General features: G+C 45.5%; 10 protein-coding genes across 10 annotated transcripts; 5 read left to right on the forward strand and 5 right to left on the reverse strand. All coding sequences in view use genetic code 12, as the record gives it.

The window, feature by feature from the left end:
* Positions 1 to 36: 36 nt before the first annotated feature.
* Positions 37 to 1,233, reverse strand: CXQ87_003205 (TauD/TfdA dioxygenase family protein; the record flags this gene model as incomplete). The annotated part of the gene is made up of 1 exon (XM_025481688.1): positions 37 to 1,233. The coding sequence occupies one exon, from the start codon at positions 1,231 to 1,233 to the stop codon at positions 37 to 39; it is 1,197 nt and encodes a 398-aa protein (XP_025336306.1).
* A 240-nt stretch (positions 1,234 to 1,473) lies between these two features.
* Positions 1,474 to 2,811, reverse strand: CXQ87_003206 (uncharacterized protein; the record flags this gene model as incomplete). Its single annotated transcript, XM_025481689.1, has 1 exon — positions 1,474 to 2,811. The coding sequence occupies one exon, from the start codon at positions 2,809 to 2,811 to the stop codon at positions 1,474 to 1,476; it is 1,338 nt and encodes a 445-aa protein (XP_025336307.1).
* A 425-nt stretch (positions 2,812 to 3,236) lies between these two features.
* CXQ87_003207 (uncharacterized protein) lies at positions 3,237 to 5,757 on the forward strand (the record flags this gene model as incomplete). Its single annotated transcript, XM_025481690.1, has 2 exons — positions 3,237 to 4,413; positions 4,724 to 5,757. 2 exons carry the CDS (start codon positions 3,237 to 3,239, stop codon positions 5,755 to 5,757), a joined length of 2,211 nt encoding a protein of 736 aa, XP_025336308.1.
* A 518-nt stretch (positions 5,758 to 6,275) lies between these two features.
* RCN1 (Rcn1p) lies at positions 6,276 to 6,943 on the forward strand (the record flags this gene model as incomplete). Its single annotated transcript, XM_025481691.1, has 2 exons — positions 6,276 to 6,607; positions 6,640 to 6,943. 2 exons carry the CDS (start codon positions 6,276 to 6,278, stop codon positions 6,941 to 6,943), a joined length of 636 nt encoding a protein of 211 aa, XP_025336309.1.
* A 154-nt stretch (positions 6,944 to 7,097) lies between these two features.
* CXQ87_003209 (ribosomal L1 domain-containing protein) lies at positions 7,098 to 10,202 on the forward strand (the record flags this gene model as incomplete). The annotated part of the gene is made up of 4 exons (XM_025481692.1): positions 7,098 to 8,125; positions 8,323 to 9,076; positions 9,127 to 9,990; positions 10,011 to 10,202. The coding sequence occupies 4 exons, from the start codon at positions 7,098 to 7,100 to the stop codon at positions 10,200 to 10,202; spliced, it is 2,838 nt and encodes a 945-aa protein (XP_025336310.1).
* Positions 10,203 to 10,288: 86 nt separating this feature from the next.
* CTA8 (stress-responsive transcription factor) lies at positions 10,289 to 12,110 on the reverse strand (the record flags this gene model as incomplete). Its single annotated transcript, XM_025481693.1, has 3 exons — positions 10,289 to 10,714; positions 10,771 to 11,715; positions 11,739 to 12,110. 3 exons carry the CDS (start codon positions 12,108 to 12,110, stop codon positions 10,289 to 10,291), a joined length of 1,743 nt encoding a protein of 580 aa, XP_025336311.1.
* Positions 12,111 to 12,508: 398 nt separating this feature from the next.
* Positions 12,509 to 13,875, reverse strand: CXQ87_003211 (copper fist DNA-binding domain-containing protein; the record flags this gene model as incomplete). The annotated part of the gene is made up of 2 exons (XM_025481694.1): positions 12,509 to 12,982; positions 13,069 to 13,875. The coding sequence occupies 2 exons, from the start codon at positions 13,873 to 13,875 to the stop codon at positions 12,509 to 12,511; spliced, it is 1,281 nt and encodes a 426-aa protein (XP_025336312.1).
* Positions 13,876 to 14,975: 1,100 nt separating this feature from the next.
* Positions 14,976 to 17,831, forward strand: ALA1 (alanine--tRNA ligase; the record flags this gene model as incomplete). Its single annotated transcript, XM_025481695.1, has 1 exon — positions 14,976 to 17,831. One exon carries the CDS (start codon positions 14,976 to 14,978, stop codon positions 17,829 to 17,831), a length of 2,856 nt encoding a protein of 951 aa, XP_025336313.1.
* Positions 17,832 to 17,892: 61 nt separating this feature from the next.
* Positions 17,893 to 18,765, reverse strand: CXQ87_003213 (uncharacterized protein; the record flags this gene model as incomplete). The annotated part of the gene is made up of 1 exon (XM_025481696.1): positions 17,893 to 18,765. The coding sequence occupies one exon, from the start codon at positions 18,763 to 18,765 to the stop codon at positions 17,893 to 17,895; it is 873 nt and encodes a 290-aa protein (XP_025336314.1).
* A 1,791-nt stretch (positions 18,766 to 20,556) lies between these two features.
* On the forward strand, positions 20,557 to 22,263 carry SAL6 (Sal6p; the record flags this gene model as incomplete). Its single annotated transcript, XM_025481697.1, has 1 exon — positions 20,557 to 22,263. The coding sequence occupies one exon, from the start codon at positions 20,557 to 20,559 to the stop codon at positions 22,261 to 22,263; it is 1,707 nt and encodes a 568-aa protein (XP_025336315.1).
* Between the last annotated feature and the right edge of the window lie 164 nt (positions 22,264 to 22,427).

Here is a 22,427-nt window from a genome sequence, read left to right on the forward strand (position 1 = left end):
TTATCTGGCATTTAATAGAAACTATATCAACAATTTTTAGTAGGCTCTTGGGTGCTTGTCCTCACCATCGGAGTCAGAATCCTCAACCTTCTTCTCTTCCAAGTAAGGCTTCTCACCAAGAACTGTGACTCTGTAGTGGTGACGAGCGGTGGTCTCGTGGTTAAGGAAATCCAAGGTAGCAGTGTGAGCCAAAAATCTGTTGTCCCATGCGATCACAGATCTGGAATCAGTTCCCCTGTGGTTGGCTCTCACTTGAATTTCTGGGTTGTTAAGACAGTGGTCCTCCAAGAAATTTAAGATGAAGGCAGATTCGGACTCCTTCACGCCCTTAATCTTCTGGATGAAACCTCTGGAGAAGAATAAACTCTTTTGTCCGGTGACTGGGTGCGTTCTCACCAAAGGATGTTCGGAGTAAGAAACCTTCTTGACCTTGGCCAATTGACTTCTGAGAGCAGCGCCCTTTTGCTGGTATTCATTGGAGTGGACAGCGGTCAAGGTTTCGAAAAACTTCTGCAATGGTGGAGACAATCTGTTGTAAGCTTCTCTCAAGTCCACAAACACAGTGTCACCACCAGAGGGTGGAGCTTCCAAAGCAACGAAGAAAGAGAAAGAGGAGGGGTATTCCTCGAAACTCACATCAGAGTGCCATCTGATACCATCAGTCTGGTGCTTGAATTGCAGGTCCCATCTGGATGGACCACCGGCCTTTCTGAAAGTAACAAACAACTCTGGGTGGTCTTTGGCAGAATAAGCAACAGGATGAATGTGCAAAGGACCAAAGTACTTACCAAAGTTTTTGGCAAAAGCGGGACCCTTGTCTCTGAAATCCTGATTTCTGAACACTGCAAGGCCTCTGGTCTCCAAGAATAAAGCCAAATCGTTCTTTCCAGCGTCATCCAATTCACTGAGCTGGATTCCGTCAATCTCGGTACCCAAGTTGGGAGACAAGTCGAACTTCTCGAACTTCAGGCCAGCCTTGAAAAGGTTCTTGAAGGTGGGGTCACCCAAATGGCCCTTGTCGTTTTTGACATGGTCTGGGTTGGCATGGTTGTTGTAAAGACCGGCTTCTTCTGCTTCTGTTTTATGAAGAAACTCGGGGTATTTCACTTTGGAGATCTCTGTTTCAACTTCACTGGCATCAGCGAGCTTGCCGGAGCTGTATTGCTCCTTGAGGTCGTTGACATAGAGTTGGTCGTTCACTTCAGAACCGGCGACTTTCCAGTAGTTACCCATTGCTGTTTTTGGTCCAAGTAGAGATAGTGTGCAAAGACGCTACAATATATATTCCATTACCGGTGTGGAGTCCTTGGACTTGGGAGCTCCTGATTGTGATAACGCAATACGATTGCAAAATCCTGTCCTTGAGCCACACGGCTGACGAATAATCGCGCGAGCCACAACCGGTAGAACCCTGAGAATAAGAGACCCTGCGCCAAAGGTAATTTTATTAAATGTTCTGGCTCTCGGACTTATTTAGGTCGATGTGTTGGAAAATTTAAGCTCGTCGTAAGCGATTTTGTGCTCGTTGCAAATCAGACGCAAAACCGATGCAAGCCGTTCATCGATCTTGACCTTATTGTCATGCACCAAGAGCCTCATAAACTGTGTAGTCTCCACCGCTTTATTGATGTCGCTCTTGTGGCTCTTTTTGTGAATGTAGCGTAAGCGGAGGAGAATTTGTTCGGTGTATTCGGCGACAAGCTCGGCCGAGTTCTTCTGGGCCAAACGCACGAAATGTGCCAAATCATATGAATTGTCAATGACCCGAGACAATAGCAACTCGAACGAGTCGGCGCTAAGGCCATAAAAATGCAAGATTGGTTTGATGCACGTGAGGTCTTTCAAAACTTGCTCTTTGTTCTTGTCGTTGCGTCTAGCATCAACACAGTACTTAGCCATGAACAGTTCGAATGTGTGTTTGGCAGGAGCCATTCTGTGTTCTGTCACCAAAAAACTCATCAGTTCTTTAGCATCGTCGAGGCTATCTCTAGCAATTGCAAAGTCAGCAAGTTGGCTAACAATATGGGGCGGAAGCTCAACGAGAAGTTCTGGGTGCAAATCGAGTATATGCTCACGGATTAAGGAGTCTGCAATAGGAACTCTGTGAACACTATCTTCGGTGGCGAAGGCCATCATAAGATCAACAAACTCCGGGAGTTTTTGTCTGCCCAATGCACCCAAGTTTTGTTTGAGATATCCAACCACGAGTTCAAAGTTAGTCACGTCCGAGATGAAAGCAGTTTGGGAAAGAAGAAACTCCACAGTGCATTCAAGACTAGTGTATTGCAGCACGCTTGCTACAAATTCCTGTAAATCAGCGTAGGACAGAATCAGACTTTTGGCAAACGCTTCCGCTATAAGAGCTCTTGAAACTTCATCAATAAACGAGGATGCAAGCTTTCTCTCCTCCACTGAAACCTCTTTCAACTCTTCTATGTTAGGTAGAAGCTCCTCAAAATCAGCCATCCACTCCTTGGCGATATTGGCGTACCAAAGCTTGGAGCCTTTCACCGAGGACGTCGAAGTGAGCGTGTAATCCTGGTCTCCAGAAAAGTGGCAGCCTTCAGCGAATGCAGTAACAATAAGATCGTTAAATGAAGGCTGGATCACCAAGTCACACACGTCTTCTGGCTTGACAACAGCCGTCCGTAAAACTGGACTATCTGAAACATCTGGTCTATCGGGTATCATAGCTTCAAGAACCTCGGGTCTTCTATCACCTAACTGGAAATTCGGCGTAAAACGGAAGGCCGATTCCTTTTTGTTAGCCAACTGCCTGAGAAGACGGCTGGAACCGGTGAGTCTGGACATCAAAACGTTGAGATGTTGAAAACCGTTAAGTTAGTGCGCATTGGTGAAATATGCTAGTCGAGAGGAAGGATCAACGGTGATGATATATAATTGAGAAAAAAGGTTATTGTGAACGAAAGATGAATTTGCCGATTTTTTTTGATAATGAAATAAATCCTAGAAAACTGTTATACTTTTATATGGAAGTGACGGGGCTTACTTGTTGTGATCCCCATTGTGTGGATAATGGCTGCAAACGCGAGAAGGTATTCCTTTGGAACAAGAATTACATATTATCTCAGTCAAGCTATCGAATGTGGAATGAGAGCTGATAGGCTTCTCCGTCTTTTCTGTCTTTTCTGTCACTAGTATATAGGAGGACTACTTGAAACTCTGATGAAACATGCACCCTGTTGAGAAGATCGGAAGAGAACTATTAAGGCAACATGATCGTTCTTTTCTTCTTTTTCAATTTCGTTGCTGCCGGCTTTTTCTTGGAACACGAGACTCCGGAGAAACTTACTACGGAGGTGATTTTGTCTCAATGTGCCCATAGAGCGCTTGAAGATGTCATTGAAGAGTGTGCCTCAGGTGGGGTGGAGGGCCTTAGTCCTAATATGAGAAAAAGGCTGGCCGTTCTGCTCTCGATTTGTGAGTTTCAAGACGCTGGAGTGGATTATCCTGACTCGTGTAAACTGTTGCAACTGGACGCTGAATTTCACCAATGTGTCCAAGATCTTAGGAAGACTTCTCAATTCTGGACCACGTATCTGGGAAATTACCGAAAGATTAAAACTATATGCCACGAGGAAGCTATGCCGTTTTTTAAGGAACATGTTTTGAATCTTTTCAACAATATCACGAGGGATTATGCAGCGTTTTATGAAGCATCTTATGAGAGATCTCGCGATGTCGAGGAGCACCAAAAGGAAGTTCATTCTTATTTTTCCATCTTGTTTGAAGAATTTAAGCTGATGATTGCGAGAGCTAGTCGAGAAAGAAAGGAATGGGAGACCGATGCAGCGATATTCAGAGAAAGAATGCTCAACATGTTTGATGAAATACAACAACACGCGGAGACAACGGCCAATGGCACGCACGCAAAACTCCATTTAATGTCGGAGAAAGCTTCGTCTCTGCTCGAAGTGGCTCAAGCCCAACATGACCGAGAAGCCGAAATGTTTGCAGAAGTTTCGATGCGGTGGGTCGATTTACAAACAACGGTTTTCAATGACATGTACAGTATTGTTTCCACTATCAGAAGTCTTAAGGATCTGATAAGTGATATGGAATCTAAAGAACTGGGTCTTCATGGCTTACTTGATTCCAACTTACAACTATCCACCGAATTCCACCATCGCATCAGGGGCATTGAATTTGACTTTGAGCAGTATTTCGAATTGCAGGGTACAAGATTGCTGCTGATGATCGACGAGGCAATAAACAATTTGAATTCCCATTTTGAGTACTCCATATCTCAGATCGAAGATAGACATCTTGCGCTAGAGCAGAATATCGAGGAATTCGATGGTCTCATGGTTTCACTGAAGCTGCAACTTGAAGGTCATTTCTCAGATCTCCATGGCCAGATCAATTCCTTGATTGTGGAATTCAAATCGTCAAGTATCTTTGGCCCTCTTACCTTTCTACGGTGGCCGTGGCCTACCATGATATCGCTATCTGTGATAAGCCTCACAACATACTCAATACTCTCGAAAAGGCTGCCTTTCAAAAAATTGATTGAATTCTGTGAGTCTGTCTTAATCGGTGTGCTCCTCGCTCTCGCATTCCGTTTCTTATGGAAGGTACTCTAAACAATATCAAACCCAAAAAACCGCGAAGGTCATCACCGTTAGACCCCACATTTCGGACTTCTCGAATCTAAACCACCTACATGTCAACACTATGAGAATACCCTGGAGCTGGATCCCAGTGCTATTTCCTCCGGCATTAACGCCGGATACTTCCGATGTCAACACACCTCAGCCCATAGATCCAATTATCCACCGCAACATGTTCACTTATGCACATCTTATTGACATATCCTATTGCATAGACAAGTTCCATAAGATCGATGATCCGTTTGATTGTGCACTCGACTGCTCCAAACGCTTCCCCAATATGACCTTGGTCCATCAGTGGTACTTCGATGACGCTGTATGCGGATACATCGCAACCACATATTCAGACATCTTTAACTACGAGAAACCATCCATTTCTCTGAACAGAAAGAAGACCATCGTGGTATCCTTGAGGGGAACAAGATCGCTTAATGACGTCCTTGCTGATATAAGAGTGGACATGGTGCCCTATCGCAACCTCCACAAACACCTACCGTATTGCGGTGAGAAGTGCAAGATCCACGAGGGGTTTGCTGCTTATTACGAGAATACCCTTCAAGCTATCCACAAAAAGCTCAAGAAAGAGCTTACTTCTGCCTCGACGGAAGACTACGAGCTCGTTATTGTGGGACACTCAATGGGAGGCTCTGTGGCCCTTCTATTAGCCCTTCATTTCCTCGATCTCGGGTTCGATAAGCTTTCCTTAGTGACCATGGGCCAACCTCTTGTTGGAAATAGTGATTTTACTACCTGGGCCGACTATGTCCTCGGAAGCTACCTACCAGTGAATCACGGTTCGTATGATCGCAAGTTTCTCAGGGTGATCCACAAGGGCGATCTAGTTACGCAAGTACCTTCAACTAGCTCCAACTTTCTTGACGAGTTTACGCAATTCCAAAATCAGATCTATGTGAATGTTACTGGAAGCGAAACACATCCGTCAAATAGCGAGGTGGTCAATTGCTTCTCCGGGACCAATCCACACTGCATTACTGACGACTTTGGCAGGCCCAACACCGGCAGTATCATCTTCAGAAACTACTACGAGGCGCATAACACATACTTCAGAAAAATCGGTCTCTGTGGCTTACGGATGCACGATCACCTTCCATTTGGCATCATGTGAGTGGTGGAAGGGCTCGAGGAAGCTAAGACTTAAAAGTAAATAGTACATTCATTTGTTCGATACTTCTGTAAGTTATGAATCGTCATCGGTGGGTTATAGATTCGAGAAGTGTATACTTGGAGGATCAGTCACACGCTTGATGAAGCACATTCGAGGACATGGTATATCAATAAACTCAAATCATCTAAAAGCTCACTTTTTCGTGTTTCTAGGAAAAATCAATGATCAAATTGATACAATTGATTTATACTTCCTTAACATTCATCAATCTACGCTTCCTCGGTGTTTGGCTGCAAAATCCCATAGATCACCATCACTAACAAAACTATTTGAGATCAAGACAAATGCTTTTTTTTTAAAAAAAGAAAAGATCTCAAAACTTCGCCCCAATATCATAGCCTCCACATCTAAGTCCCCCTTCCATGCTCCAAACTCAGTAGGGCTATGCTAGCGCCCACAAATCATGCAGTCCAATATCAAAGACGAACTTGGCTCACTAATCTATTCACATATTCTTCATGCCACGCAAGCCGACAAACACTCTTATAGTCTCAAGGCTTCCTGAATCTTTAAAGAATAATCCCCAGCCGCTTGTGGACTTGCTCGCCGCTCAAAGTCTCCAGGTTGAGCTTATCTCGCTCCCCAAGTTCGAGAGGTACATCATCATCTGTGGCACCATGGCTCTTGCGATTTATGTGAGAGACTACCTTTCGTCGAATATAGAGAAGGGGCTTAACATAAGCTTCAGTCTAAAGGACAATCATCTGCGGCTTCTTGAGGACGAGAACTGGACTCTCAAGGCTGAAGATACCCAGTTCCTAGAGCTTCCGCTGGAAGAAGGCAGTCGGAGGTTCCTTATTCTGCCTCCCTCTCTCCACAGAGTGAGTGGGATGATTATAACAAAGTGGAAGAAGGTCCAAATGAAAAGGCAATCTATTCGCCAGATGAACTTTCGCATTTGCTTTGGGACCGATTTGGCGGCTTCGACAGCTCGCATGTGAGACGCTACCAAGAGGACGAAAGTGATGAAGAAGAGGGCGAACTCCTTGACATCAAGCAGCAGCCAGAAGTGCTTTTTGAAAATATCGATAACGGCGTACCTGCCATTGTGGTTGACTCTGTGCGTAATCAGAAATCCAAGCGGACGCCGCCACTTCCTAAAACTGCAATGCCACCAATGAATTAAATCAATTTAATTTGGCCACATTCATATCTCTGGATGGTCAAGATATTAGGTGTTTTATGGTGGAGTATGGGGTTGGGACCACTCCTGTCCTGCAGAGGCATCGCATAGAGCGATTTTTTTTAGAGATGAGAAGACTACGATCTCATCACCACCAATGGCCAAAACAAGATCAAAAAAGCAGGGCGGCGAGCCTGCTGCTAAAAAGCAAAAGGTTGCTCAAAGTCCTAAGAAAGCCACCAAAAGCCAACTGAAAGATGAGGTGAAAGAGTACGGCTATGTCTCCAAGAAGCAGGCAACCGCAGCACTCACTGAACTCTCTAAGTTCTTAGATCGTCAGAAGGAAATCTCAGAGAAGTCGCAATTGTTTGATGACGATGAAGATGATGAGGACAAGAATGTCTACTTGGAGGTGCAGAAAAAGAAATATTTCAGCAAGAAGCCTGCTTTCAAGGCGAAGCTCATCTCCATCCCAAAGCCATATTTGAACGTCAAGAACGACATCAAGACATGCTTTCTTGTCAGAGACACATTCATCCAGACTAATGAAGACTTGGAGAAGGTTGAGGCTGCCAACATCCCAACCTTGAGCAAGATTCTCACGTTGAAGCAGCTCAAGACAATCTACCACCCATACGAAAAGCGTCGTGAGTTGTACAAGGAGTACGACTTGTTCGTCACTGACGATGCTATCTTGTCATCGCTTCCCAACGTTTTGGGTAAGATCATGTACGATAACCAGAAGACCAAATTCCCAGTTCAAATCAGACCGTACGAATCAAACCTGCCAAAGGAACTCTCGATCAAAAAGCTTCAGAGTCAGATCGAAAAGGTTTTGCAATCTGCACCATACTTACCTCCAATGGGTACCACCGCTCACTTCAAGCTCGGTGCCCTCAATAAGCATTTCACCCAAGAGGAGTTGCTCGAGAACTTGCACGCCATTCTCAAAGAGTTTGAGCAAGACGAGTTGGTGACTGTGGGAATCAAGACCGACAAGTCTCCTGTGTTGCCCCTCTTTTACACCGATAAAATATATAACGAAGACGATGTTCTCGAGCTGGCTCCTGAGGAAGCCGAGGCCGAGGTCAGCGAGGATGCTTTCGCTACTGCTTTGCTCGAGTTGGCCGACGAAGACGCTGTCAACACCGCTCTCAAAGAAAACAGAATGGGCAAGCTTGCGAGGTCCAAGGCATAACTGTGTATCATAGAATAGTACTTTATCACCATGTTCGCGCATCATGTAGTCAACTACCACTATGTGGGTACTCAGTCTAATATACAACGGAGAGGGTATGTACATGATCAAAATGTCCCTATGAATTACTAACAATAGTCTTTTCAAAACCTCTTCGACGAGATCTGTCCACAAAGATTGGCAGGGCCAACGAGTACAAGTCTCTGGAAGACTGTCTCCACATCGGTGATCTTAAGGTACCCAAGAAGTACATCACGATTCACATAGGAAGCCAGGAACTCAACAGTACCTCACAAACACCGCTTTCGATTACCTTTGAATCCATTTGCACGACTACAGTTAACGGAACGGTCTACAAGATTCCTTCCAAAGAAGCTGAACCCATCACAGAGCAGTTTACTGAAGATGACCTTCTACTCAGAGTCAATGCCAACAAGTCTGATCGCATACAGCTTCGTCTTCAATGGCGTGATGTGAATGTGGTGGCTTTCTCGAAGAAAATGTCCTATGATGGCGAGTTGATGGAATCACCTCTACCTGGCAACATTAGGAGTCTATACGACAGTGGCAACGATGTGAGATTGGTTTCAGATCCGCTTCTGGCATCACACTACTTGACCTTGATTGACTTGAACGACTTCAACCTAAGAATCGCCTTGCTGAGGGCACTACCTGTTGTTTCTGAAAATTGGGTAGAGGCTATCAGAGAAGAGCCACAGAAGGTGGAAGACTGGTTGTTGGATATCAAGGACGAGTATATCTACTCCAAATCTGAAAGAAATTTTGTCTTCCCTGATACAAACAGAAGGAGCTTGCTATCTGGTATAAATTGCTTCATATGCCATGGCCCTGTCACCAAGCAAGTAGGCAGGTTACAAGAGTGGATCAGGTGTCTAGGATGCGAGCCTACCATGCTAGGCGCCGATACTCAGGAGACCGTTGAAGCAACTTTGAGAAATGCAATTGCCCCTTTGTTTTTCACGTTGAGAATGATGAAAAGGTGGACTTCTTAATGGAACGCCTGAACAACACTGATGTTCTTTGGAATGCTGTGGTGACTAAGTCCACATCACATCTCCGGCCATTCACTCCTAATGTCAAACGTGAATCCCAAGTGGGTGACCTACGGTTGTCTCAACGTAAGAAAAGACGGAAACTTGAGAAGGTTGGCGACACTGACTTCTTCCTGTTCAGCCAAAAGCAGTCAACGCCTGCTTCCGAGCCAGAGGTTTCGGATCATGTTGAAGTTAATCCTGCTCCACTGGCTCAGCAAAGTCAATTAGTCAATGATGACCACGCGAATAGCAAGTTGGAAAAAGTATCAACTTCAGAGCCTCCGAAGACTACAGTGCCTTCCAAGTCTGACGGAGAGGTGAGAATTGACGAAGAAGACACCGAATCCGCCACACAAAGCATTGAAGCCTCTGGGGAGCTTAACAAGCGACCTCTGGACTCCATCATCGAGCAAGAAGCAAAGAAACAGAAAGCAGAACCTGCCAAGCTGCGAGAGAAAGTCGTTCCTAGAGTATCTCTTGCGGATGCGGTTCTTTCGACGAAGAAGCAAGCTGATGATGTGGTGAAGAAGGAGCTTGGGCTTGATGAGTTTGATGAGAATGTGAATGAAAAGCTAGATAAGTTAGTCATTGTTGAAGAAGTGGATCTCGTTGTTCGAAAGAAAAAAGACAGAATTGAGGCAAGACCCGACTATAAAGGTCGCAAGAACTTTAAGAACTTCAAAAAAGCAGGATCTGTTCCCAAAAACGTCACGAGAACTTTCATTCCCTTGGAAGACCACGATAATAGCATACATTTTGAGGACTACGCTCCTCAGAGGAATATTGAAGTGAAGGGCGTCTTGCAAGTGAGTTCGAGCGAGAAATGAAAGAGGTCAAGGGCTATCAGCCTCAAGAGTCTCAACTATTCGTCGGAGAGGAGTCAGATGATGGGGAAGATATGCCATTTTCATTCCTGACTACATCGAGGGAACCAACCACACTTACATTGAGACCTGACGATGAGAGCGACGATGATGGAGATGTTGCATTTGCATTTACTAGAAAATAAATACCCAACGTGTATGACGATTTTATTTAAAAGGAATCGTACTCTATATAAATCCGTTATACCCATAGCTATGTAATTGAAGTAGATTAACGCTTGCTGCGTGTTCTGGTGCGTTTGGAACGTGGCTCATTGTCAACAACCTCCTCGATATGACGCTTCTTGTCGTTATCCTCCCCAACATCAAGTGCCGGATCGGGCTGATCTTGCGACGGAGGAACGGAGTTGGAGCTGTTGAGGAACTCGTTGACATCAAAGTCATCGAGATCAGGATTAGCAACAGGCAGCAGGTTGTTGCTCTTCTGCTGTTGCAATTGGTGCTGTTGTTGCTGTTGCCTGTTTGCCAAAGCCTGGATCCAGTCCTGGACTTGCAGCAAAGCTTGGCCCTGTTTGAAGATGTTTTGTTCAAGACCCAGCAACATGTCACCATTAGGTTCACCAGAATTCAACTTTGAAAACTGCTGAGATGGCGTACTAGGCCCTATGTTTGGGCTTTGAAGTTCGGGAAGTATTGTCTTGGTGAATTCAGGCCTGGTTCTTGATTCATGATTTGCTGGTATATTTTGTTGACATTGGCAGAGGGATCGTGAGGCGTAATATGGTCGTTTCTCACAATCTCCTCGATAGACCCATCTTTGCTTCCAGCCACCGACGGTCTCTTAGAGGGTCCAGCCGTCGAGCTAGCATCGGTGGAGGGAGTTGCCGAATGCTCTTGATCCATCAACATCAAACGAGATTTCAGGATTGGAGCGGTGTTGTTGTAGGATGGTCGAGCAGGCTGATTTCCCTGATAGAGCGCGGGCACACCGTAGTTAGAATCAAAATTACCATTTTCAACCTCAAAGATCTTTCCAGCAGAGTTACCGTAAACTGCAGCAAGAAACTTCATGATCTTATCGATGGTGTGCGATTGCTTCTGATGCTTCTCTCTGGTAGCGAAACTTTCGGTCCATAAGGTTTGATTGTCTTTCCGGATTCGCCTCATATCCTCGATTATAGCCAACTGATTCATTTTGATTTGGTCAAGCTCAGTGACAAGAAGCTGGAGATTAATATTAGGTTCCGAAACTTCTTCTTGCGTACCAGACTTATTACGCACAATATTATCGAGAAGATCCTCTCTACCTCTGACGAAGTATGGATTCTTGAACTGCCACACCTCCTCGGCATTTTTGGCTTCCTTGGCCATCAGGCCACTGCTGATGTCTTGAACCTTATGCCAGCCGTACATGTTAAGCTGGCGGACGAACGATGCAAAATTATTATGCTTGAAGTACTTGGGGAGAATACTCTTCATGAACTCCTCGCGATGGTACACTTGAAACGTCAAACCGTCATCGTTCCACCGGATATATTCTTGATTTTCTGGGTCATTGACCATTGACCAAACTTTCATGACGAAGGCTGGTTTGACCTTTGGGCCAGAGGCCTCCTTCTTCTTCTTCCCCGTGATCATCAACTGGTTGCGATTGGTATTAGCATAATTATTAGGCATGTAGCTCGTGGGAGCTGAGAGCTGGGCTGGGCAGCTGGCAAAACCGATTCCGAAAGGGCCGGCATTGGTGGTATGTAGTTATTGCTTGTGTTCAACCTGGTCAAGATCCCGGCATTACCGTTACGGTCTTCGTTCTCTCCATTGATGATATGATCTCCGTGAGTATTTACGAATTCCGTCAATGGTGAAAGGGAAGGTGGAAAGTTACCGTCTTCTTTGGTCTGATTATTGTCGAGGTCATCGAAGAGGTGATTATGAGTGCCATTGGGGGTGGGGAGGTCTAAAGATGGGAACGAAGGAGACACGACATTCTCGTGATACTCATCACCTGTAGGCTGGTAAGGTTCATCTCTGTTGATGACCTGTATGTCGTTATCTCTTGTCAGGCCTGACTCCTCAGAATTGTAGGATGCCATAGTAGGCTAGCAATTGCAGACTCTTGGTGCGTGGACTGTGCTGTGGAAGACTTTGGAAGCTTGTCCGGACGTGACGCTGTATATTTATTTCTGATAAGTCAACCCTGCGTGAAGCGACCTAAGGTACATTTATCTATGGAAGATGATGGAATTGCTAGAAGGTTCCATGAGCATTGCTCCCCATCGCGGCATGTGCAGGTCACGCCATTTTTGGGTTGTAGCTGTCTCAGATGTTGATGCACGCAAAACCCCGAGTTTTGCACACTCCGAAGTTCGACGCATGCTGGTAATAAGTGGAGTGCTTCAGCCTGTAGAATTGTAGAAAAGTTACGTTATTCTCATGAAATTGCATTAACATTAGCGAGCCCTCAAGGCCCTTTTATGTACAAGGGGAAGTTTTAGGTTCTCTTGCCTAACGTCGATGTGTTTGAGCTGAGAGACAGCACGGAAGTGCTGGGTTCAATCGATGATCTCTTTGATTCAAACGACGTTCGGTCTAATGGCTCTGTCTTGGTTGTTTGATCAACTGTGCGGGAATTGAAAATGTCGTCTAGTCTGTAGCCATCAATTATGCCGTGTGCTTCACAATTAGTACAGAAGCATGCCTCGTCAGGACATTCACACGCCTGCTCCTCGTTAGGCACTTGCTCAGGCTCATTTCCATTCTGAACCTCTTGGACATCTTGTGATTCGCCGATAATTTGACGAAGGAAATTAGCGTAGGTATCGAAGTCTTTAGGAAACGATACTGGCGGTAACGTAGGCTGTGTTTGTCTTTGTTCGGTGGTTTTCTGCTCCTTCAGCGTAAGAATCAAGTTTGAGCCGTACTGAGCATCGTTTCTAAGGGATTCAAGCTGTATTTCAGACTGTGGCTTGGGGCATTGTTGTGTTCAACACAGCCTGGACACTTGCAATCTGCTGTACACCGACAAGTTCCCAGAATAGAGCAAGAGGGTACATTGACCACCTCGAATATTTCTCCTGTGTTGCTTGCAGCGAAATTGTGGAACATGTCTTGCTGAGATTGAGGTTGTGCTTGGAATGTATCTGGGTACACTTGCGTTTGAGGGAGCTTGTTTTGTAGTGGAGGATACCCTTGAGGCATCTGTGGAAACGACATGTTATAGCTTTGCTGTGGTTGTGTTGCATTATTCCATTGTCCCGCGTAATACGGGTTTGCAAAGAGGTTCGCCGAGTAACCGTTCTCGTTCTGGGCATTTCCATTGGCCTGCTTTTTCGAGCTGCAACAGCTCAGCTTTGCTGGAATTACATGTGGCTCCTTCTTGACCAGAACATCCTTGCTCTTATGTTTGTCGAAGTAAGATTTGAGAATCTTTGTCTTGGAAACATTAGATTTGTTGCAGGAACACTGTTTACTCACTTTGGAGGCACCCTTAGAACAGCACGACGATGAGTTGATAAAGCTGTCGGAGCGAATTACAGGTTTCGTATTGTACATGTCCTTGGCGGCCTCACTGTAAGGCCCTAGAATCTGACCGTTCAGAAGATCAATTACTTGTTTGTCGGAAGCTTTTAAAATCACAACGGGGAAATCTCTGCAGCTGTCGCCATCCTCTGGCTCGGGCAGAGATGCAATTTCTTCAGCGAAGACAGCGATTCTATGGTTTTTGTTGCCATGTCCCACATTTGGTCTCCCCTTCAGCCTAACCTGTAGTAGCGGCCTTTGATGATGCCGGCACATCGAGGAACGATGTCCTCTGATACACTCCATGCAAGCGTACTTGACTTCGTTTATTAGAATCATGTTGGATGCTGGAGTGGAAAAGAAGCTAGACCATGATATGAAGATCCCAGGGCCAGGTTAAAGATGAGAGATTAGAACCATAGTACGAGCAATTTGATCGCCCAAAACGGTAAAGGCATCCAACCGTATGCAGGTGGCTCTCGAACAAGCGCTTCTCCAGAAACCGTTATCGACTAAATGCAAAGGAATTGCCGATGAGGAACAAAGAAGGAGTTCCAAAATATTGATATTTAACAATGCTGTCGTTTATGATTTAGAGTAAGCTTGCTATTTCAAGTGTGGCATCATAAGCGAGACGTTTTAGAATCGTAGAATGTATCGCAAATGCAGATTTAGCTTTTTGCTCTCATTAAAGTATCACAATTGATTCATAAGCGCTGCGGCTAATTCGATGGGGCAATGCTGTTATCATGTTGAAGACGATTCGTCAAAATACATGTGACTGATTGAGATATCTGAGTGCTCAAAATGATAAGAGGAATGTAGCGAAGGTGAACCTTCCCCACCCACTATGCTTCGAACACTGCAAGTGAATGTATTCGCAGCTGCATACTTTTGATCATCGGCTAGTTCACCCATGAGTCCAATAGACTTACACTAACCTTCATTTTGGATAATGAGAAAGCGTAGAATTTGCTATCTTTCTCCGCTCGGGTTTTAATAGTAGGATTGACATGAGATCTTTGGTCTATGCTACGCGGTCTGAGTCACAAACAAGAACTTAAGGTTCATAGCATTTCTGAAATTGTCAACAATCGAACTTGGAGAATTCGACAACTAGGAACAACAAAAGATAATGACTTCGATAATTTCAGATAAACACAGGCTCCAAACCTTGATCGTCTATCAGTAACTTTTTCGCAGCCATCGCATGCAATGATTCACTACGCTATAACAAAGCCAAACTTCGTCGATCGGGAGTGGTGAAATCGTGTCCTTCGGCGTTTCCACCACTTCATTTGATTTACCCTTTCACGAACCCCTGAACCCATTGGGTATTTCAGCCTTGCATCCCATACACCCGTACACCAAATTACACATGAGAAATTTCTTCAATACGCCAGATCTCCATGCTAAAGACCCTAACTCGCAAGCTCACCATGACAACCTGGCCCGCTAGCACAGTTAGACAGACCTTTTTGGATTTTTTCAAAGGCAAGCAGCACACTTTCGTGCCTTCCTCATCTGTCGTTCCTCACAATGATCCTTCCTTGTTGTTCGCCAACGCTGGTATGAACCAGTACAAGCCAATTTTCCTTGGAACTGTCGACACCTCGTCTGATTTTGGCAGCTTGAAGAGAGCTGCTAACTCCCAAAAGTGTATTAGAGCCGGTGGTAAGCACAATGACTTGGATGACGTCGGAAAGGACTCTTATCACCACACCTTTTTCGAGATGTTGGGTAACTGGTCTTTTGGTGACTACTTCAAGAAGGAGGCTATCGAGTGGTCTTGGGAATTGTTGACTGAGGTCTTCAAGTTGGAAAAAGACCGTTTGTACGTGACTTACTTTGAGGGTGACGAGAAAAACGGCTTGCAGCCAGACCTAGAAGCCAAGCAGTTCTGGTTGGATGTCGGTGTGGCCGAGGACCACATCTTGCCAGGTGACGCTTCTGACAACTTCTGGGAAATGGGTGACCAAGGTCCATGTGGTCCATGTTCTGAGATCCACTACGACAGAATTGGTGGAAGAAACGCCGCTCACTTGGTGAACATGGACGACCCCAATGTGTTGGAGGTCTGGAACGTCGTGTTCATTCAGTACAACAGAGAGGCCGACTCGTCTCTTAGGCCATTGCCTAACAAGCACATTGACACCGGTATGGGTTTCGAGAGATTGGTCTCCATCTTGCAGTCCAAGTTCTCTAACTACGATACTGATGTCTTCAGCCCTCTATTCGAGAAGATCCGTGGTATCACTGGTGTCAGACCATACACTGGTAAGTTTGGTTCCGATGACGTTGATGGTATTGATACCGCTTACAGAGTCATTGCTGACCACGTGAGAACGCTAACCTTCGCTATCACCGATGGTGGTGTTCCTAACAATGAGGGTAGAGGTTACGTCTTGAGAAGAATCTTGAGAAGAGGCTCTCGTTACGTTAGAAAGTACATGAACTACCCAATTGGCCACTTTTTCGAGCAGCTTGTTGATGTCGTCATCGAGGAGAACTCTCAGATTTTCCCAGAAATTGCTTCTCATAAGGACGAACTTAAGGAGATCTTGGTTGAGGAGGAGTTGTCCTTCGCCAAGACCTTGGACAGAGGTGAGAAGTTGTTTGAACAGTACGCTATCATTGCCTCTAAGACTCCAGAGCAGACATTGTCTGGTAAGGATGTATGGAGATTGTACGACACCTATGGTTTCCCAGTTGATTTGACCAGATTGATGGCTGAGGAGGCTGGCTTGAAGATTGACGAGGAAGCTTTCGAGAAGGCCAAGGAGGAATCCAGAGAGGCTTCCAAGGCTTCTGGTTCCAAGACCGGCGCTGATTTGATCAAGTTGGATGTCCATGCATTGTCTGAGTTGGATGGCAACGATGCTGTCCCTAAAACTGACGACCACTACAAGTTTGGTTTGGAAAACACCAAGTCCAAGATTCTCGCTTTCTACGACGGCTCTTCTTTTGTCGACTCCATCGACAAAACTGGCCAGCAGTTCGGTATCCTTTTGGACAAGACCCCATTCTATGCTGAGCAAGGTGGCCAGGAGTTCGACACTGGTTCCTTGGTCATTGATGGCAGTGCCGAATTCCACGTCGACAACGTTCAATCCTACGCCGGTTACGTTTTGCACACCGGTACCTTGAGTGAAGGTACTCTTAAAGTCGGTGACAAGGTCATCGCCACCTACGACGAATTGAGAAGATGGCCCATCAGAAACAACCACACAGGTACTCACGTGTTGAACTTCGCTTTGAGAGAGGTCTTGGGTGACAGCGTTGACCAGAAGGGCTCCTTGGTAGCTGCTGAGAAGTTGAGATTCGACTTCAGCAACAAGCAGGCATTGACCCTTAAGGAAGTCGAGGAGGTCGAAAGAATTTCCAATGAGAACATCAAGGCTAACATGGAGGTCTTTGCTGAGGACGTGAGCTTGACCGTTGCTAAGCTGATCAACGGTCTTAGAGCTGTTTTCGGTGAAGTCTACCCAGACCCAGTCAGAGTCGTTTCCATCGGTGTTCCCGTTTCTACATTGGTCAGCGAGCCAGAGAACAAGGAATGGCACAAATACTCCATCGAGCTTTGCGGTGGTACCCATGTTGCCAAGACCTCTGAAATCAAGGATTTGGTGATCATTGAGGAGTCCGGTATCGCTAAGGGTACTAGAAGAATCGTCGCTGTCACTGGCCATGATGCCCATCGTGTTCAGCAGATCGCCAGAGATTTTGGTGCTGAGTTGGATGCTGCCGCAAACTTGCCATTTGGTCCAGACAAGGAGCAGAAGGCCAAGGAACTCGGTGTTGCCTTGAAGAAGTTGTCGATCTCAGTTGTCGACAAGCTGAAGCTTAACGAGAAGTTCACCAAGTTGGACAAATCTATCAAGGACAACTTGAAGGCCAAGCAGAAGGAGGAATCCAAGAAGACTTTGGCTGTTGTCAAAGATTGGTTGAAGGATGAGGAGAAGCTGAAAGCTGCTTTCCTCGTGGCCCATGTTCCAATTAGCGCTAATGCCAAGGCCATTACCGAGGCATTCAACCTTATAAAGAAGGAGAACAAGGACAAGTCTCTCTACCTCATCACTGGTACGGACGACAAGGTTGCACATGGTTGTTACATCTCCGACGAGGCTATCAGCAAGGGTGTTGATGCCAATGAGGTGGCCAAGGTTGCCATTGCCCACATTGGTGGTAAGGCTGGTGGCAGAGGCAACATTGTGCAAGGTATGGGTGACAAGCCAGAAGGTGTTGAGGAGGCTGTTGAGGCTGTCAAGAAGGCACTTACGGAGAAGTTGGCATAGATGGGATCGTGCTTCCAAGCATGACGGGTATATATCTAATAGTATCTACTTATTGAGGAAACTAGACATGAGGCGGTGAACATGTGGTGAGGTGGTCTTCCTCTGCTGCAGTGATTTCTTCACCTTCCACGTTCTTCCTGACCTCGTCGACGACCTTCCGTAAGTCCAGCTCAGGAACAGATTTGTCGCCAATTATACTCACAGTAACGATTTTCCAGTCAAAGTGAGGATACGAACCGATTTTCACCTTCTTGTTGAAGGAAGCGTCACATCTTTTCTGCATTTCACCTAAGAAGGGTGCAATGCTCAGCTCTCCTCTTCTAGTTTTGACAAAGAAGCGGGTGTACTCTTGCGAAACACAACGAGGCTTCACTGAATCGCCTAGTCCTATAAGCAAACGCTTAAATAGTTGTGGAACACCGGGCAACACGAACACCTTATCATTGAGACCGACTATAGGTACCCATAGGGAGTCGTCGATGAAGAGCTTCAGCACTTTCGTGTCGCCGGAGGGTTGAGGCAACGTTGCCATTCTGTAAAAAGCATTCAACTCATCTTCTTTCAATCCAGCCAAATACAGACCTCGTATAGATTGCATCCTTTGGACGGTCTCTTTGTCCAATGTGCATGGTACCCTGAAGGCAGCAGCTAAAGCATCATACGTAATGTCGTCATGAGTAGATCCAATGCCTCCAGAAGTGACAATAAAGTCGCAGTTTTCATCCGTGAGAGTCTTCAAGGAGCGGATGATATCGTCCTGGTCGTCTCCACAGACAATGGTCTTCTTCACTGGAATTGACAACTCTTTGAAGCAGAATTTGGCAAACTCAAAGGAGTTTGTGTCTAGGATCTTACCATTGAGTACCTCGTCCCCGATGATGAGGCAGCCAGCCGACTTGATTGAGGATGCCATTCTGGTAAGGTTGCGGAACATGGAGTATCAGAATTCGCGATACTACGACGATCACTACTACCAGAGGTTCCACAAAAAAGCAATTAAAAGCGAGAGACCTCAATTGGTGAGTTTTTGGGAAATGAATTTATGATTTGAGAATTTTCATTGGAACTGCAAAACGGCATTTTGTGCTGGCTGAGAGTTTGGCTGCAAAATAGAAATGACGCGATTCAAGTGGGGCATTGGGGACCTCAATGGTGCTTGCTCTACTAGTACATTTACGGAAAGTCTGGATAGCGTAAATATGCATATTCATCATGCAATCATGCGGTTGCAAGTAATGTAGCTTTCTGTGGTGATTCCTTTTAAAGTTAGATGCCTCGGTCGATGATATGCTGAATGATTCAGAGTGCATCAGGTATTCCCCACTAAGATACGGAGAAACAAAATACGTGCCCTCAGGAATGGGTTCTTTTGTTTGGCTCACAGTTCCTCGCCAAGGATGCCCCGCCTATGCATACATGGCATATACTGTACTCTAGGCAAGCGATACACGTCCCACATCTCTAACAAGTTCTTTAGAATTTCACCAGATATAGCGTTACCTTAATATTTTTACCAGCATCCTCCTTCTCTGCAATTGCTTTCATCATTCCTCGCGTTCTTCAGATAGTTTGTTCAAGGGCTCGACATAGCCTTGGCGGGCTATGTATAGGCAAACTTCGAGAGAGCCAAGTAAACAAAAGGGTTGTTGGGAAAGGAATGGTCACGAAATCGAACAAAACGAGAGAATAAATCAAAACAATGGTGTTCTGGTAACCAGCCCGATTGCCGTCATGGAAGGTCGGATGGTCATGTTGACCCCAAGGTATGGAGACTAGGCTCGGCTCTGCTAGCAAGCTTAATGAATTCCAGTGTTACCGATTTAGGGGAAATCGAGGGACTTTACGGTGATGACGTTGTGTAAGCTGTGAGGGTAGAGATTAAACTGGTTGTGTTGATTGTAGAGGCCGGGCAGAGTTTCAGAAGCTTACCCGTGTGCTATAAATTTACCTTAGGAGGCTCATAATTTGGTAGTTAGTGCAACAGATTGTTCTAATTTTGGGACCCCTATTCGTACAAAAGGGCTGGAAGGCAGAAAGGTTGCGAAATCCCTATACAGCCACGTCCCCACACTAAATGTGTCAAGAACTGAAAACAAAACAATTTTTTTTTTTAAGTACCGTAAAATCTTACAATTCCTGAGCAACTTTCCGCCATGCTGGTCAAGCTCGTTGACAAACCGGCGCCACTTTTCATGGCAACCTTCATGTTAACGGGTTGTTGCACAGGGCTGGCTGCATCTGGAATCGGGACCGACAGCGCAAAAGGTCTCACGTCACATGGACAGAAAACGAGATCCGATTAGAGGAACGTGGACAAAAGAAACGAGATCACGACGCCCCCTGACCGCGTCAAAGTATAAGAAGGCGCCATTTTTGCGCATTCTATTTTTCTAATATTTTTTCTCATTTCAAACGTTGCCCCAGACAGACGGTGGGCAGATCTTTTTGACAGGCTTATCGCGGTGCCACTTAATCTGGATTCCTGCCACAGCCAGAAATTTTTTTGTGCCACGGTGCTAAGAAAACGGCGGCGCGCACGACCCGCACCTCTAAATAACCCATTAATTTCCTCCCTCCTCCATCTAAAATTTCCCAACCTCGCAAAACACCAAATTACCCCTACACTTTAAGGCTTGCCCTTTCGTACCTTTCACTTTTTTAAAAACCAGACACAAACTTCCCCGCGGGCCCACCAACTTTTTTCAAGTACCCAACCATCCAAGTTATGGGAAATAGCCCGTCCAAAAATGACCCCCTACCGAATAGCCCAGCTACACTGAACGGTGCTCCTACCTTCGAAGCTCAAGACTTGGACCAGGATGACACCGTGCCCCCGCTATCACGGCCTACCGGAAACGGTAGTGAACTTTTAGACCAAAGTTTGAAGAGTTTTTCTTTTCAAGATAAGCAGATTAAAAACGCCCCTTACCCCAACAACAACTCCAACGTCACTCCTTCAGTTGGGCCAAAGAATATCCCTCGTGCTTCCAACGGATCTTTCACGTCGGGCTCCAGAAAGCCCTTGACTCCTCGTGATGATATAAACATTGAGGTCGACATTTCCGTGGCGACAGCGCTCAACGGGAACTCTAGTGCACGCTCCCCTAAGGAATGGTTGGCGCCCTCGTCATACCAGTCCTTCAACTCGTCGTCCAGCATGGAAAGCCTGAACGCCTTGTCTGTGTTCACAAACGGCGGTGAGACCAAAGATGAGAGCCTGATCTCTCTGGTATCTTCCAACCTGCCTGTTAATGTGAAGGGCGGCTTTTTGCAATCGCCAGATAACTTAGATCCTATCCAGGAGCTGTCTAGTCTGTCCTCGAGCATTTCTTCAAGCTCGACTGATACAGCCAAGGCTAGGAAAGCTGTGAAGACGAACGACTCACAAGCCATCCCTAAGTTCAGCGAACTTGGCCGCAAATTGGTTTCGAAGACCTCTATATCTTCCGCTCCATCGTCTCCTCCTTTGATCCCCACCTCAAGAAGAGTTGACTTCGATTTGGACAGTATCATTGAACGTTTGTTGAATGTCGGTCATAGAAGATCTAGCACAGCTTTCAAGTCTAGATCCTCTCGTGACAAGCTACCTTTGACAGCTGATGAGATCAAACACATCACTGCCAAGTCGAGATCTATCTTTTTGGACCAACCCACCATGTTGAAGTTATCCCCTCCAGTCAAAATCGTTGGCGATATCCATGGTCAGTATCATGATCTTATCAGAATTTTCAACTCTTGTGGACATCCTCCTGATACGAACTATTTGTTCTTGGGTGACTACGTGGACAGAGGCTACAAATCTTTGGAAACCATCTTGCTTTTGTTGTGCTACAAGATTAAGTATCCAGAGAACTTTTTCATGTTGCGAGGCAATCACGAGTCGGCCAATATCACCAAGATTTATGGTTTCTACGATGAATGTAAGAGAAGATTGCCCCTCATTTCAGGAAGCCTGAAGTTGTGGAAAAATTTTATAGATGTGTTCAACAGTTTACCCATTGCAGCTTCCATTAATGACAAGATTTTCACAATTCATGGAGGTTTGTCACCGGAGTTACGTGATCTCAAACAAATTGAACAGATCCAGAGGCCCACCGATATCCCCGACAAAGGTTTGTTGGCAGACTTGTTGTGGTCTGATCCAGACCCGAAGTTGAAGTCTTTCTCGGAGACACATTGGCCCAAGAATGATCGTGGTGTTTCCTATTGCTTTGGCAAGAAACACGTCGATCATTTCTTGAACAAATTTAACATGGACTTGATCGTCAGAGGCCACATGGTTGTGGAAGACGGCTACGAGTTTTTCAACAGAAGGAAGTTGGTAACAGTCTTTCTGGCGCCCAATTATTGTGGAGAGTTCAACAATTACGGTGCCGTCATGAGTGTTGACAAAAAATTGTGTTGCTCTTTTGAATTGCTCAAACCTCAATGAAAACTGCGTTTTTAATCACCATTATCTTGAATCGTTAGACCTTTATAACTTTGTCACTGTTTTTATGATGACATGATTTTTGTACCTGACGATTCCTGATGACTTTGATTCCTTTCTTTTTATATGCTTGATTATATATTTACTTTTTATAAATAGTTTGATTG

Source organism: Candidozyma duobushaemuli (genome assembly GCF_002926085.2).
Source record: "Candidozyma duobushaemuli strain B09383 chromosome Unknown C_B09383, whole genome shotgun sequence".
NCBI classification, from domain to species: domain Eukaryota; kingdom Fungi; phylum Ascomycota; class Pichiomycetes; order Serinales; family Metschnikowiaceae; genus Candidozyma; species Candidozyma duobushaemuli.